This window comes from Podarcis filfolensis (genome assembly GCF_964270895.1).
Source record: "Podarcis filfolensis genome assembly, chromosome: 2".
NCBI lineage: Eukaryota > Metazoa > Chordata > Lepidosauria > Squamata > Lacertidae > Podarcis > Podarcis filfolensis.
In genome coordinates this window covers 46,442,890-46,459,547 of record NC_139605.1, presented here as the reverse complement: position 1 = coordinate 46,459,547, position 16,658 = coordinate 46,442,890, and the positions used below count along the sequence as shown (strand labels likewise).

Below are 16,658 nucleotides of genomic sequence, written 5' to 3'. Positions count from 1 at the left end.
TAGCTAATGGGGCCTCCCGCTGCCACCATGCCGCCGGAGCACAATTTCTGTTCTCATCCTGAAGCAAAGTTCTTAACCTGAAGCACTGTTTCTGGGTTAGTGGAGTCTGTAACCTGAAGCGTATGTAACCTGAGGTACCACTGTATATAATTTCACTTGAAACAACAAGGATTATTTCAGCATCTGATGTGCTACAAAAGCACTGTTGCCTGCTCTGTTGTGGTTTATCAAATTTGTAGATCTCAGGGTGGTTCACAACATAAAAACACAAGATAAAAACAGAAATTGCACAAAAGGGTTTTGTGTCTTTTTTGTAGGAAATGTAAATCCATGGGCTGGATTTAGAAAGCGATTGGGCCGGATCCAGCCCCCGGGCCTTAGTTTGCTTACCCATGGTTTATGGGGTTGGGGATTGGTCATGTGCTCATGTTCCTCCACTTCAGTTTAATATAATACTTCCTAATTGTTAAACCACAGTTTGCTACGCTATCCAACCAGAAAGCTGTAGTTCGATACATCCCTCCAAATCAGCATTGAAAAAGAAATAAAAACCAGTGGTTTGCAATCTTGATTTGGGCTAATCACTCAAACCATAGTGTGCAAGTTCTGACATCACAGCAAACTGAGGTTTCTGAAACAAGTTGGTATTTTATTAAGCCAGGAGTGTGAGGCAAGGATTGAAAAGTAGAGAGAAGGAGAATGTACATAAAGAGCTTTCCCCCAATCCTCCAAACCATGCTTTGAACAAGCAATATGGTATCTGAATGCACTGAATGCTAAATGCAAGATTGAGACTGAAGTAGTCAAGGCAGACAGAGATTATGCATTTATCTGCTGCTATGTAGACATCAAAAGGTTTGTGTACTGCAACAGTGACCAACCACAATTCAATATTTTCATTGTGTTCTCCGTTTTCTAAGGTATTACAAATATCTGAAAATGCAAATGGATTTCCAACTTTGCAGACGGAGGATGCAGCTTTCTGCTCAGACATGTGAAATCAATTTCCAAGAACAAGGTGACCCTGCTATTTTTAAACCAAGATGGTCATGTAACCACATCTTTCCTCATGTAGGTTATTGTCAATAACATTACCAAATCTCCTAACATGCTTACTCTGCTGGACTTTACTAGTAAAAATTTGGTATCTGGTAAGTAAAAGAAACAATCAAACTTTTACCCTCATAGCTGAGTACCATAGAGAAACTGCCTCATCATCATGTCTTAAAATCTGCCTGCCTGAAAGTTTACATTTGAAACAAAAAGAATATGTGCTGTTATTCCCACAAGGGCAAGCTAAGATAATATTTCCTTTATTCAAAATATTTTTTTCCTCTGAGCAAACAGAAGAAACTAAAGCTACAATCCTAAACACACATACTATTGAGTAAGCTACATTGAGGTCAGTGGGATTCACTTCAAGTAAACATGCTTAGGATTCTGAATCAGAATTCTTTTCTCCATCTGAACTCATTGGTTCTGTACAAAGTGGAACAAGGTGAGATCTATACAATACAACAAGCTTTGTTCCTTTGGCTGAATAAAGTTGTACAACCTGCTTGTACAGTACATCTCAATCTTTTCTTTTGGGAACACACCATAATATTCTTTCAGGTTTTGAGGCAACTGAACGTACTAGTCAAAAATATGTAAGACCATGCTTTACCAATACCATTCATGTTCTGAAGTACTATATTTTAATTATTTTCTAGAAAGAAAGGTTAACGGTTCTGAAGAAGGCTGTTTTAAAGCTGGACTTTCGGGAAAGAAATAGATGGTCAAATGGAAAGAAGGCAAAAGGCAAATATCAAATTAGAAACGAGGATTTTTATTTGTGTTATTTTTAGTCGTTCAAAGATGACTGGGCTTAATGAACATATAAAAATGTGTTTTTGCAGAATATCATTACAGTAATGCAAAGGAATGGAGAATATGTTATGCTGTAGAATTATTTCCATGTGGAAAATGCTACAGAAAACACACACCATAACCTGGATTGTTGACCTGGCCAGTAATGTATTTGCTCATGTAACTGAGGGTAGGACTGCAGCCTTGTGAGTCAATGTAGAAAAGTGGTTAAGAGTGCTGGCCAGGGTTCAAATTGCCACTCACTGATTTTGTAAGGATAAAATGGGGAAAGGGAGAAGTATGTGTGCTGCCTTGAGCTCCTTGGAGAAAAGGAGCAATAGAAAAGTAATAATAAAATAAAATAAAAATAACGAAGGCAAAAGGGTTGGTACATTTTTAAAGTGAGTGTCTTCTGCACAGGATCACACACTTTAAAGTAGTATGTGAGAGGTTTCAAAATTCTATGCTGTTCCTGCATGCCTTTTTCACTGGGTGCCAGCTCTGATTCCAGTGTTATTCTAAAGGTGCTAGTTTTTCTATGGACAGAGGGGGTAAATACGGACAACCATTTATTGATTGATAGTCTGCTAATATATGCAGAGAGCCACTTGGTGAAACACTAACCCATATTGTGTTGCAGATGAGTAACAAGAGCCACTTACAGTATGTATCTGAGCCAATATCTAGGAAAGCAGAGAAATCACATGGCAGGAAAATATAGAAGACTAGCTAAAGTAGTGGTTCCATGCACACTGTAGCTAGTTACTACTTGAATTAAGGGCAGTTTATATTTACTTGGCCACTCCATTCTTTGGTAGAAGTGAAGGGAACACTACACTACACGATCAAATAATTCAAGAGCAGAAAAGCATGTAAACCTCTTTGTTCAGATTTAAAACTTCTTTTCAGTTTTCCCCACTTCAGTTTCTTAAGGTTAATTGTATAGCTTAGTTCTTAATACTTGGGTTCTAAAACAAGGTGGTACTTTCTGTCAGTTTCCTAACCTTTTATTAGTCACACCCCTGAGGCTCCTCTAGCAGTATAACAGACCCAGGGGATCACCAAACGCCTCCTAATTGGTTTGGGATTCTTCTCTTTCTCAAGACGTTCTACCCCTTTCTTACTGAATGGAGACCCAAGTAGAGTATTCACTAATAACTCTACTTCTCCTGTTCCCAATTCAGCTTCCCAGTTTTTCTCTTGTCTGTATACTCCTGAAAAAGGACACTAATTGCTGTATTTCAAACTAAGCTCAGAGACTTCCTTCTCTGGCTGCAGATATTTTCCTCAGAGTGGATCTCTCACACACAGCTCAGGAGCTATACTTCTACCCAGCTGAACACCAAGAACACCCAACTCCCAACTCTCAATCTCCTTTTCTTTTCCCCCTCCCAAAGTGCTTGCTGTATCTACAGCCAATCAGGTGAACCTACAGCTCAGCACTCTGGTAGAATTCCAAAGCACTGCATCACCAAACTCTGGTCTTGTTGAGCTTTCCGTCACACCCCTGCACTTGTTACATGGCAATAGTTGTGGCTGGTTGGGAAGCAGCCATTCTCAATTTCCAACAATGTCCCAGACACTATGGCTGGGTTCAGATGGCAACCAAGCCAAACTATGCCTCATGCTCACTGCAAGCTAAATTACCAGCGAGAAAGCAAAGCAGCCACAATCACTTCGCCAGGAGCCTGCATGAGCTCTTATGTTCACACTAAGCCAGTGCTACTTGTGTGACATTGTTAATGTAAGCTCCCCAGACCCAGCTGCCTGGCAATGCGACTCCAGCAGCTGTCTGGGTGGGCCAGATCCTGGCACCAGACCTGTCTACAAGGTACAGACTTCGTTGTCCATTAGGTGATTATCAAAGACACACAGAAGGTCTTTATGAGGACTGTTTAAAATGTCACAAGTAGCAAGCAAGTTTTTGAATTCTCCAGAACTCTTCTACAAGCTGGAAATTAAACAAAACAGCAGGGAGGAAGGAGATAAGAAAAGCCCCAAAGCCTTTGGTTTGTAATAGTCTTAAAATGGAGTACAGAAGGTGTGTTGGCACGTGCTGCTAGGTGAATAACTATTTCCAGTTTTGCAGAGAAACCCTGGGACAAAGAAACAATAAGGACAGCCCCACTCCAATTCTTTAAACAGGCCTTAGGATAAGGTTACCATATTTTTTCCAATGAATCCAGGGACACTTTTCAACTTCAATGGATTTTGTCGAAACAGGGACGTCTGGTAACCTTACATTAGGACTGACTGCCAGAAACTAGGGAGGCTACAGTAATTTGATGCATGATGGAGAACTACTTGTGGAAATCAACTGCTTACCCAAATACCATTTTTAAATATATTGTTGCTTGTTTCCCCTCTCCCCATTTCTGATGCTTCCGTTCTTTAGCTATATTGTCCCAAATCCTCACATGCTGCAGTCCCTCTCTTCCCTCTTGCAATGCATTCACTACTAATAAATTTTCATTCTCTAAATAGCTGAAAAGGCAGCTGCCTCTGCTTTTCACTTGGATAATCTAACCAGCCTGAATTCCAGGGAACAGTAAATGAACTGGCAAATTCTGACCTCCATAATTACAATCAGACATATGCTTGGCCTTCCCTTTTTATAGTGGGCACTTCACAACAAAATTATATCCCCATCAGCTCTCTAGGTATTGTGGCAAGAGAATTTTGCTTAATCCTAGCATGGAGCTCTGTTATAGCAAATTGTGTGCTTGGAATGTTTAATACTAGATGGACCTGATTGGATGGGAGTGATGTAATGACTCCATTCCAGTTTGCGAGGCTATTCCAAGCTGCTAATAATGGACTCCATAGCCTTTTGAAGGCTGGATTTTCAATATTAGGGAAGGTTTATATATTCTCTGTAAATGACTATAAAGGATCCCCGCCCTACATTTTTGAACGCAGCCAGCCTGAACTGATTCATGCTATGAGCCTTTTCCTCTCTATGCATATTACTGAGTATTTATTTAAAAGAGAAAAGTCATAAGAAGTCTTTCTGTTGCTATTACGGAGTAATCTACACTCCAGGTGTTGTAAAGACACTCTTTTATACTAAACTCCCAATAGGCTGACATTCACTTTCATGAAGACCTTTAACAGACATTTTTCATATTTAATAGAATCATAGGATTGTAGAACGAGAAGGTACCCCGAGGGTCATCTAGTCCAAGCCCCTGAGTCCTTTGTCCAATTTGAAACATTTGCTTAACTTTGCAAATGTGATAGCAGTTGTACTGCAGTAGCACTATGAGCTAACTTGTAAAAAGGTTGGAAGCAAAATGGGCTATAGCCTGCTTAGATGCAACTTTACACCAAGAGTTTGCAAAGCTTGTTAAAATACACCTGTATGTTAAAGGTGCATCTTTCTTTGGAAGCAATCCTACTTGCATATAAGGTGCATGCGATTATTGTGTTTTTTGGCTGAGTCCTCACTATGGTTCTCTTCACAGCTGATTTTTGGAAGAAGAAGAAATTTCTGCAAATGTGATGCAAAAGTTGGCTGTGCACGATGCCGGAATGTCACTCTGCCCATGTCATCAAGAAACCTCCTACAAACAAGAAACTGCTTCCTGGAGCAGATTTGCTCTTTAAAATAGTGTTTCATTCAAATAAATGAATAGGGAATGAATAAACAAATAAATTCGTCAGCATTCGTCTGCTACTTTTAACAAATAAATATTTAGAAGGCAGCCAGTTCATGTCACAAATGGGAAAAGACAAGAGCTACCATTAAATCCACAAGTTCATTTTGTCTGTACGTTTCATTTTTCAGTTTATTTATTTATTCTTGTATGTTATTGAAGTGTCCTTTCTTAAATAAGTAAGTAAGTAAGTAAGTAAGTAAGTAAGTAAGTAAATAAAGAAACTAACCCACAAGTTGAGGGACACCCTGTGAACTCTCTCCCTGTATCTGCCTGTATTAGTAACCCAGGTTTTTTTTTAAAGATAACTTTTATTTATTTGAAATTATTCACACTCCAGCCTTCTGCTCTAATGAAACCAGAGCAACTTACAATAAACAGTAAAACAATATAAAAAGTAAGCAAGTGACAGAAAACAGTTAAACCTGCAGCTGCCCAAATAATACGGGCAATCCCCCATTTAAACGTGGGGCTTACGTTCCTAGTCAGTGAAATCATGTATATTTGAAACCCACTGAAAAAGACCGCAAACACCCTGTTCAGTCCTGCCCTTTTAGTGATGTTTCAGTTAAATCTTTATGTTTCCAGGTCACTCCTGGGTTCAACGCGATGCGCATATACACAGTCACACACATACTGAATGCATGTAAACTTGGGGGGGGGAACCTATCTGTATACCAAAAGGCACCAGGTACGGAACCTATGAGGTCAGAGGTGGAAGGGGGCTTGCAATCTAGTTAGTGCTCAGCAACGCTTTGACTGTCATCTTCAAACAAACAAACAAACAAACACAGCAGGCAATGGGGAAATTGCATTTGGCCTTTAGCCAAAAACTATTTGATCTTCTAATTATGTCAAATGACTAACAGGCCAATGCAACAAAAAATTATTTTATACCCCTCATCCGTTGCAAAACCTTACATCACACATTACCTAATTTAATGGTTCACTGCATGTTCACATGACTGGGAATAAGAGGACCTGCACATGGCTATGCTTTCTCAGTGTTCCTTCTTAAAAATACTCCACAGTAACAGAAGTAGGAACGGTGCAATGCTCAAGCTGTCTGATGTGATTCACAACACTAAGCAAACTACATGTACGTAACTCATAAAGTCCTTTATTCCTGGAATATGGATGATTCAACATGTGTCTGAAGAAGGAGGAAACCAACTAGACGAAGAAAGCTGAACTGGAAAAAGCGAACTAACAAAACTCATACAGCAAGCCAAAATAAGATTATTGTGTAATGTTTCTAGTCTGTGTAGCACTCCTAGTCTGGCTTTTTGAAATCTACCACACCATCAAGAAAAAGCAGGCATTTATTCTGCACTGACACCAATCAGTATAGCGAAACCATTTAAAATATCTAATGGTCTCTCCCACATTGAATATTGTATTGGGATTAGTTTTTCAGTAACAGCCTCAGAGTACTTTGAAAAGACAAAAATGACAGGAGGCACCTGATAATTCCATGGAGCAATAATCCTCACAGTTCTTGTGAGACCTCAAAGCAAGATGCACCAGCAGCTAACAACAACACAGATCAATAAGCTAACTGAAGGGGAGAGAGAGGAATTCTTGGTATCAGGTTTGTCCAAACGAGCATCATCGTATTTCAAAGTTAAAACCAAACTGAATGGTTTAAAAGCATTAAAACTTTAAAAAAATGTTTCCAAACCACATTTTCTTTTGGGCCTTAATTAAAACATTATTTCTCCTTCATGGATCACTGCCTTGCCATGGCAAAGGGGCTTGAATAACTCAGAGAAGCTATGAGCTATGCTGCGCAGAATCCCGTAGACTGCAAGAAGATCAAACCTATCCATTCTTAAGGAAATCAGCCCTGAGTGCTCACTGGAAGGACAGATCCTGAAGCTGAGACTCCAATACTTTGGCCACCTCATGAGAAGAGAAGACTCCCTGGAAGAAACCCTGATGTTGGGAAAGATTGAGGGCACAAGGAGAAGGGGACGACAGAGGACAGTGTTCTCGAAGCTACTAACATGAGTTTAACCAAACTGCTGGAGGCAGTGGAAGGCAGGAGTGCCTGGTGTGATCTGGTCCATGGGTTCATGAAGAGTCGGACACGACTAAACAACAACAAAACATTATTTCTTTACTGTTAAAGACAGGGAGCAGATTAAATACACATTTAAATCACAAGGCTGCCTAAATAACCTTGGAACTGTAGTTTCACCCTTAACGAACCACAGGATCCAGGATTCTTTGAGGAAAACCGTGCACTTTAAAGGCACAGTACTTATATGATGTGGCTCTTTTGTTCATCTCTTTAATGGGAAGAGCCAGTGGAGTAAAGTGCTTAGAGAGTTCAGACTAGGAATTCAGCCAACCATTCTCCTCCCAACCATTCTCCTCAACCTTATTTACCTTAGACGGTTGTTGACTGGATGAAATGGGAAGAGGAAAACAATATATACCATCTCGAATTCCTTGGAGTTAAGGTGGAATATAAATATATTAAGAAAGATAAATAAGAGTGAAGTTATTAAAGATTTTAAATATTTAAAATGTCACAGCTGGGTTACTTCCTAAATAAAATTGACAGTGCACCTAGGTAAAAATAATGATTCTTTCAAGGTTTTGTTTAAACCATGCGCAACAAACTATGTAATATCTAGGTAGGATATAACAAATTGTCCTCCTTAAAAAAGTATTGAGCTGCTTCTCATATTTTTGCATTGCACAAGCAAGCCTCAGCTCATACATGCCAGCCTTTCTACGAATGCTTCAATTCTCTCTCTGACTTCTGGTTTCAAGCAAACCATAATTTGCCATTACAACCAAACAAGTTAACTCCAAACTGCCCTCCAAACCGGAAGAAAAAAACCAATGTAAAGGACATTTTTCCAGTTCTGGTTTGGAAGGCAAAAACCTACAGTAGCTTGCCAATTCAAATGGCACACCAGACCTTGGCATTCCTACAACAGGGAGGAGGAGGCAAATGACCCCAAAGCTCACACATCCAATGCCAAGCCATGGTGTTCAACACAAGCCAGTTGTGTATGTATTTCACACAAACTTCCTTAGTGCTATAAATATGCCCCTTTAATGATGGCAAAATTTACTACAGTATTATCCTAAACGTTTGCAGCTTGAGCCACAGCAGCTGCGCTGATTCTTTCTTCCACCTGTACAGGCAGTATGGCTCCAGTAAACCTCTGTCCTATCTCCAGCTGTGCAACAATAATTGTGACTGCATAAGCAGCTGCAACAGCTCCTTGCCAAGTAACAGGGCGACACAGCTTGTGCTTCAGAGGAGGAGCTGCTGTCAATGTGCCTGGCAATCACAACAACATGAATTATTGCATGCCTGCTGGGTCAATAAAATCTCCTACCCCTGTGTACCCATATTTGTTGAGGCTCTGAGCCGTCAGTGTACACCCCTCCAGTTGTGCATGGAACAGCAGAATGGTAGATTATACCTTTCTTTAGCCCCAACAGTGTACAAAGGCCTTTATGTAACATATTGGGAGCAATCAAAGGTAAGCAGGACTATGCCAATGAATAGAATAATCAGATTACACTAATTTAATTAGATCTAACTCTTCCACTAGGCTACTGTAAGGCTAACAATACATTGATTTTTTAAAATCACTATTTATTACCTTCTGCCATCTGTATTAGTTCCATGCTGTCTCAAGAAAAGAAATTATAAATTTAAAATATGCAATTTTTATACATTGTATTACATGGAAAATGAAGTATATGTAGTGTGTGAAAAAATATTTTGACAATCAGCCACTACACTATCGGCAATACTAACTTAACCCATATGGCACTGAATAAATTAAACTCCATGCTCAGTATTAAATCTATTACAATAATATGTAGACAGCCTGTTTTATAATATTTAGATATGAAGAAATCAAGAAGGAAAGCACTGCCAGTTACGTCAAAAAGCATATATGCTTAAGGGAAGTAAGGAAGCCCTTTGGAAAAACAAATAATTTCTAACCCTATTGCACACTCTGGCCAGAGCAAATAGCTTTGTTAATTGTTAATTATTTATAAAAAAATGGGTCATATCCAACTAAGCCATAAGAGTAGACCTATTGCCTTGATTTCAGTGGGTCTACTCACCCCAACATGACTGTTTTCTGATGGCACTGGATTAGAACAGTAATGGATGGGATGGAAAAAACTTATTTGTCCTTTTAACGTTGCTTAAAAGAAAATGTTTTTTATATGAAGGACAACAAAAGGGCGCTCTCTCTCTCTCTCTCTCTCTCTCTCTCTCTCTCTCTCTCTGTGTGTGTGTGTGTGTTTTAAATACTACTTGCCCAAGATACACACCTTGGCATTTAAAGCTGTGAAATGGCAACTGCAGTGGTGGGAAGAGAGAAGAAAGTAAACATGCTGAAAACAGGGAAAAGACAAGTGTGCACACAAAAGGGCTGCATCAGACATGACCCTAAACTATGGTCTGGTGACACATGAACATGCTCACAGGAGGAATTTGAAAGAATTTGCTTCCGCTATCTGTTAACCACAGCTTGCTTTTTCATCAGAACCTGAAGCTATGGTGAACTATGGTTAGTTCAAACGAGCTACTTCAGAAACCATGGTTCGATGTCGGATGCTTGAAACTAACCACCGTTTGTTGGTATGGATGACACAACAAACCATGGTATAAATTTCTGAACTCATCCTTCTGGCTGCATGTTTAGGAGGAGGCTGGGCTCACCCACACCTTTCTAAACCATAGCTTACCACATGGATAGTGAACCTGTGGTCTTCCATATTTATTTGGCTTCAACTCCTATCAGCCCCAGAAAGCATTATTAATAATCAGGGATGATAGGAGTTGCAGTCTAGTAACATCTGAAGTGCCACAGGTTCCCCAACCCTGGTTTAGTATGACACCCAAAGACAGCCATTGTTGGAGATCATGTTAACCTTCATAATGGAGTTGCAGAAATATCTAATTATCCTGTGATTTGGCGATAAATTTCTTTTCTATGTAAATTTCTTTTCTATGTAAAAAATGCATTGTACTCACTTATTAAAAAGGTTCAATCCAATCCTATAGTGACGTTTCCTGATGATGTCATTACTGAAGGCAGGAGAATCCCAGCTATTGCGAGTCTCTTTATGGTACGTTTGCTTGCTCAGTGTTTGTTCCCTTAAGCTGTCTCGAGAAGAAGACTCTGAGCTGCAGTTTATTGTATCATTGGAATTGGAAGTGCTATTAATGCTATCATTGTCTCCATCAGAATAATCAGACTCAGATTTGCTTTGCCTGTTTGCTGTGCCATTAATGGCTAAGTGGCTATCAATAGGCCTTGGTCTATGTCTAGTCTCCTGGTCCTCTCGGGAAATTATCTTGGTAGGGATGCCATGTGAGATATGCTTGGGACTACCTTGCGTACTAGTAATTCCTCGATCATATGCATTCTGTCTCTTTAATGATCCCCTCTCTGAGCGATCACTTAAGTCCACTGAACTGTCACTAGGTGGTTCTATAGTTAGCAAAGGCAAATGATCCATTCTCATTCTTTGTTCCTGGGATTCTAGTGAAGGGGTACTTCTGCAGCTCGTATCAGTATCTATCTTATGATCCTTGTGTGTCATAGACCAGTACTCTTGAGATGGGTTCATTGACCGAAGTCTTAGGTCAGATTCTGTGCTAGATGGCCTATCTACTGATTGGGAAAGAGGAAGTGGTGGGGATAGTTCTTCTTCATCAATATACAATGTAACGTCACTATAAGATGCAGTCATTTCATCAAGTTTCCTGTGGTCCACATTATGGCTTGTTGGTTTAGTTTGACAACTGTCCCTCTCTATTTCCCGACTTCTGACCTGATCAGGTATCTGTACCTCATCAGAGTGCATGCTACGACAATTTAATGCATCGTCAATGGACTCGGCAAGAGATTTTACTTGTCTCGAAAAAGCATCCTCCAGTTCCGTTATGGCATCAGCAAAGTCAGTGGACGCTGCTGGAGATTTCATTGTAGCCGATTCACCAAGGTCACTACATTCAGATTGGACAAGGGCTCCTAGTTTTGACCCATCATTTGTAACAGAAACTTGCTTCCCCTCGAAGTAGGAACTGTGGACTTTCTCAGGTCCTTCAAACGAAAACTGCATTCTCATATTGGATAGAACAATGCGTCTTGACATACGATTTTCAGACATAGAACTTCTAAGCCGCTCAAAGTTTTTGTTCATCTGATACTGGCGGAAAGCAGTCTGTATAGTACGAGCGGCATGTCTAGTTATGAGACGGCCTCCATATTTCCGTTCTAGCATTTCAACCTAAAAAGAAAATATAAATATTTGATAATACTCATGCACTAAGAGTGCTTACTGCATGGCTCTCTAATACAGTACTGAGGCAATAAGTGTTTCAAAATTAGCTCAGAAAAATGTATCTCCTAGGAAACTTATGATCTAAAAAGATTTCTGAGATGGAAATACGCTCAGTAAGTAAAGGCCACCTCATGACAATAGAAAATTACCTGTACAAGTGCACATAAAATGATCCACCAAGAAGATACTTTTCGTAACTGTCTCACAAGTATATTTTATTAACACAGAAAGATATGACACTTACCTCTGCAAAACTTACTTTCACATAAAACAAGTGCAACAATTTAAATTGCACACGGCGTTGTGATTTTAAATTGTATGCTTCCACGAGTAGTGCTTAGATGCTAGAAGTATGGGATAGAAATCTCAAAATAAATAAAATAAAGAGGTGTGTGGTTTTTTTAAAATGCTGATACAAGCAGTTAGAATTTAGAGAAGAATTAAATAGAACAACTGGCATTCTTTATGAAAAGAATTTGGCAAAAATCGTTATTTACTCAACCACATTAAATGCAAACCGTTTTTGTAATTGAACTTGAAGAAGTATTTTTTTAGGTCTGCAACTAACTTACATTAAAAGAAAGCAAAGAGTTTCCTATGGTCATGTTGCATTGCTCCTTTATAGAACTAATGATACCAGTTACTGATCCTTGCATTTCCTAAGCTTAAATTATGTTTAGCGTGGCCACACCATGGAAAAGGCCATAGCTCAGGATCTGCTTTGCACACAGAAATCCCAGGTTCAATTCCTAGCATCCCCAGACAGGACTGGAAGTGTCCATTGTCTGAAACTCTGGAGAGCTGCTTACCAGTCAGTGCAGGCAATGCTGAGTTAGATGCACCAATGGTATGACTTCATATAAGGCAGCTTCCTATGTTCCAATACAGTCGTACCTTGGATCCCGAACGCCTTGCGTTTGGGCTCCTGAATGCTGCAAACATGGAAGTGAGTGTTCTGGTTTGCGAACGTTCTTTGGAACCTGAACGTCCAATGTGGCTTCCGACTGGCTGCAGCCTTAGCCGCGCCTTGGTTTCTGAATGTTTTGGAAGTCAAACGGACTTCCAGAACGGATTCTGTTCGACTTACGAAGTACCACTGTATATGCTGCATACATAAAATTTTAACAAAGCAAGAAATTGCATTCTCTGTGCCTTTGGAGTATAATTGAATCAATTCCTTGTCAGATTTTCCTTTCAACAGTTATGAACAATTTTACTGATGACATTTCACACTTAAACTTTCTCCCTCAGGCTTTCCTTGCATGAATTGGGAGAAAACTTGTCTGCTTCACAGATACCCGCAGGAGATTTAAAGAGTTATTACGATCCATGTTAATCTATTTTATATTCTTTCCACCAAGAATTTAGTGTGCATTTGCAATTATGAAAATCCTTGGCTACATCGATATGATACACTGCCGATGATTCTCATCACTGCAGTGGTGTATTTTTAAAAGAAGCAAAGTAGTAAAAAAATAGGATGTTAAAATTTGAATTAAGCTGAAGTTCACATTATAGAACTGCTTGCAGTGATTACTTTTAATAAAAAAAAATGTTGAGGTTTTTCCCCTCAAGCATTTTTTTTTTTAAAAAAGATCAGTTAATAGTCTCAATATCACAAGTCATTTTACTGTACTAAACTATTGGCCAGTTTATGCTTTCAAATGATTCTGCTTCCAAATTCACAGTGAGAATACCAGCAACATGTTGCAGGCATCTGTACTCCCCCCCCATATGAATCCTTATTTACCTTCCATTAATGTTTAATGTTTTATCGCTTTATTATTATTGTTATTAATATTCTGTTGGGAGCCACCCAGAGTGGCTGGTCAAACCCAGCCAGTTGGGCGGGGTATAAATAAATTATTGCTGCTGCTGCTGCTCCATGGTTTGCTTTTGTACAGGATGACATGGTGGGGTGGCAGCACTTGCCTGCCTTCCCAAGAGCTGAATCATTACTGTGTAATGGGACAGGTCAATGTAGTGAAAAATCGCTGGCAGCGACTTGGCTGTCCTCTCTCCCTTCTGGTACACAGCAGCGACTCAGCTATTAGGAGGTCAGGTAAGCACCACTGCCCCTTCATGGCATCTGTTTGCTTTAGTTATGCAACAGTGTTCTATCTGCATTTATTAACATTCACTAGATTCCCTCATAACTAGGTCCAAACCCACTTTAAGTTCATGATTATGAGGGCAATGCTGATTAGCATGAACCATAGTTAGTACCGATGCAAATGTAATGGTTAAGGTGAAACTAAGGAAGAGGGGAAGTATTCACAAAGGTCAGAGGACAAACAATCTAGTCAATTGGGAATATTATGTCTGCACCTGGCCACAGCTGGCAGACCATAAAGAAATTCCCTTTATTCAAAATAAGAACATAAAGGAGGGGTCAATCTGGTTCAGAACTATGTCTCCAACAGCAGTCAACTCAGTGCTCCTGGGAAGCTTATGATGAGAGAGATGAATAAGGGCAAAATGAGGAATGAAGAAATCATCATGTTTGAATCATTTTATCTTTATCCAGTGCTTCAAAAATTGCAGGCCCTTAATGAATTGTCAAAATAATAATATTCTATCTTTAATAAATTCTTCATGATCGCTTACTACTACTGCTACTACTACTACTACTACTAATTTTATTGTTTATACCCAGCCCATCTGGCTGGGTTTTCCCAGCCACTCTGGGTGGCTTCTAGCAAAATATAAAAAGTAATAAAATGTTAGACATTAAAAACTTCCCTGAACTTCAGATGTTTTTTAAAAGTTGTGAAATTCTTTGTCTCCCTGACATCTGATGGGAGGGCATTCCACAGGGCGGGTGCCACTGCCCAGAAGGCCCTCTGCCTATACTAAGCATGTCCTGATCACTAGTTACAATATTCATCTTAGATTTCAACATTTTAAACTGTGTAAACAGCACAAATGATGTGATACAAATGAAAATACTTCAGATGAGATCCTAAATTGACAAGTATTGTAGTATTCACAACTTTAAGGGTAAGTAAAATAATTTAACTGGTAGCCTGCTTTCTGATCAGCAGGTGTTCATTTCTTAATTTTAAAAGTAAACCTTCTGTCCTCTCGAAAAAGAAATACCAGAAATTTGTGATAATGTGGGCTTTGCCACGTAAAGTTGTAGTCTTGGTAATATGGATTTGGTAGAGTCAGAGGTAGGGCAGAAAAAAATCATTAAGCCAATCTCGCCTAGAACTGCAAAAAACCCTGGTTCATAGCCTTAAAAGAAAGCTTAAAAGAAGCACTGATTGACTGAAAGCATGGGGACTTTGTTAATACAGAGGCCAGGCAAAGAGTTTGTTTATATACTAACCAAGTCCTTCTGGTTTTAAACGGCACAGTCTCTAGTAAAAAAATTGGCACAGCTCCACAAGTTAAGCAATGAGCCACATATGCAAAATCATAGCACAAATACAGGGAGGCATTTTCTTTGAAGGAAAAGTCATTTCACTAAGCATTAATATCAGCTGGTTGTTTAGCAAGTCATGGAAAAAGACAGAAGAAGGAAACATTAATATTATTCAGATATGCCAAATTATGGAACAGACTCGCAAAAAAATAATAATATCCTGTTATTTTCCAGGAATGGCTGAATAACCTTTCCATGACACTTTAGCTTGATTCATAGAACTGCACAGTTCAAGTACCTGCTTATCCTGCAAGTCCGATGAGAGTTCATAGCTCTCTGAAAGTGACCTCGACCTTTTAATAGCTTCTTCCTCTGCTTGTTTTCTGAGTATGGATGTTGAGTGTTGAAGCTTTGGCCTCCGGGGCCTTTGCTGCCCTGGGGAGACCGAATACAGCCCGTATGGAGAATGGTCGTAATGGTCTGGGCTTAGAGCTGAACTGTGAGTTATAGCTCCTTGATGATAGGTAGAGGGACTATCCAATGATGTGCCTGTTTCACTTCCAGGAGCTTCACCCTCAACACTAAACAAAAAGAAGAAATAGAAAAGGCAATTAAGATTAAGATCCCAGTGGCTTGTTTCAAGTAAAACTTCATATACAATCAATGCATATCTATAATAATTCAGTTGCTGTCATTTGTATTGGAAAGCTGCAGATCAAGAGCAGGAAACTTGTAGGCTTCCTGGTGTTGTTAGCCTGCAGTTCTCATCATTCCTGAACACTGGCCATGCTGGCTAGAACTCATGGAAACTAGAGTCCCACAAAGTTTGGAGGGTCACAGGTTACCTATTTCTTCTATAGATTATCATATTTAACACCTACTGATGCAAGTTTCTATAAAAAACTGGATCATTCTCTAGTGCTGCATTCCTGAAATCATTGGACTGCAGCTCCCATTAATCCTAGGCAGCAAGGTCAAAGGTCAGGTATGGTGAGAACTGTAATCCAACAACATATGGAAGGCACTACTTTAGCTACCGCTGCTCTAGTGCAATGCCATGCAAGTAAGAATACCAATATGTTTCCAAAAATGAATGTATTACATTTTTAAAATAAGAATTAACAGAAAAAGCTAATCAATGCATATTTTGACAATATTTTGTACAAGATTTATCCTTAACTATCACACAGAGCTTCAAATACAGAGTGAAAACTTAGAAGTATCATGGCTACAGTGGAAAAAATTCTTGTATATGCGTAAACTGCATTTTTCTCTACCCATCCTGTATAATGCTGTATTATAAAAGCACAGTTGTTTCTTCTATCACAGATTAGAGATACTGGTTTGAAACTAGGAACTTTCATCTTCTTGTAACAACTACATTTTTATCATTAACAAAGACATTCCATCCTTGTAATGACAGTTTTCATAATTTGATTTTCATCCTG

At 39.3% G+C, this 16,658-nt stretch overlaps 1 protein-coding gene and 1 long non-coding RNA gene across 25 annotated transcripts in view; one reads left to right on the top strand and one right to left on the bottom strand.

Annotated features, from left to right (window-relative positions):
* Positions 1-5,585, top strand: part of LOC310757682 — a 28,686-nt gene extending 23,101 nt beyond the window's left edge. The window contains exons 2-3 of the long non-coding RNA XR_014545404.1: positions 921-1,018; positions 5,313-5,585. This is a non-coding gene — a long non-coding RNA (uncharacterized lncRNA). The remainder of the gene's footprint in view (positions 1-920; positions 1,019-5,312) is intronic.
* IQSEC1 (IQ motif and Sec7 domain ArfGEF 1) overlaps positions 1-16,658 on the bottom strand; it is a 311,515-nt gene that overhangs the window by 29,046 nt on the left and 265,811 nt on the right. For all 24 annotated transcript variants that reach the window (XM_083602924.1, XM_083602923.1, XM_083602919.1 and 21 more), the window contains 2 exons: positions 15,509-15,791; positions 10,528-11,789 (listed from right to left, as the gene is read on the bottom strand). In XM_083602924.1, coding sequence (XP_083459050.1) covers positions 10,528-11,789; positions 15,509-15,791 — 1,545 coding nt within the window. The remainder of the gene's footprint in view (positions 1-10,527; positions 11,790-15,508; positions 15,792-16,658) is intronic.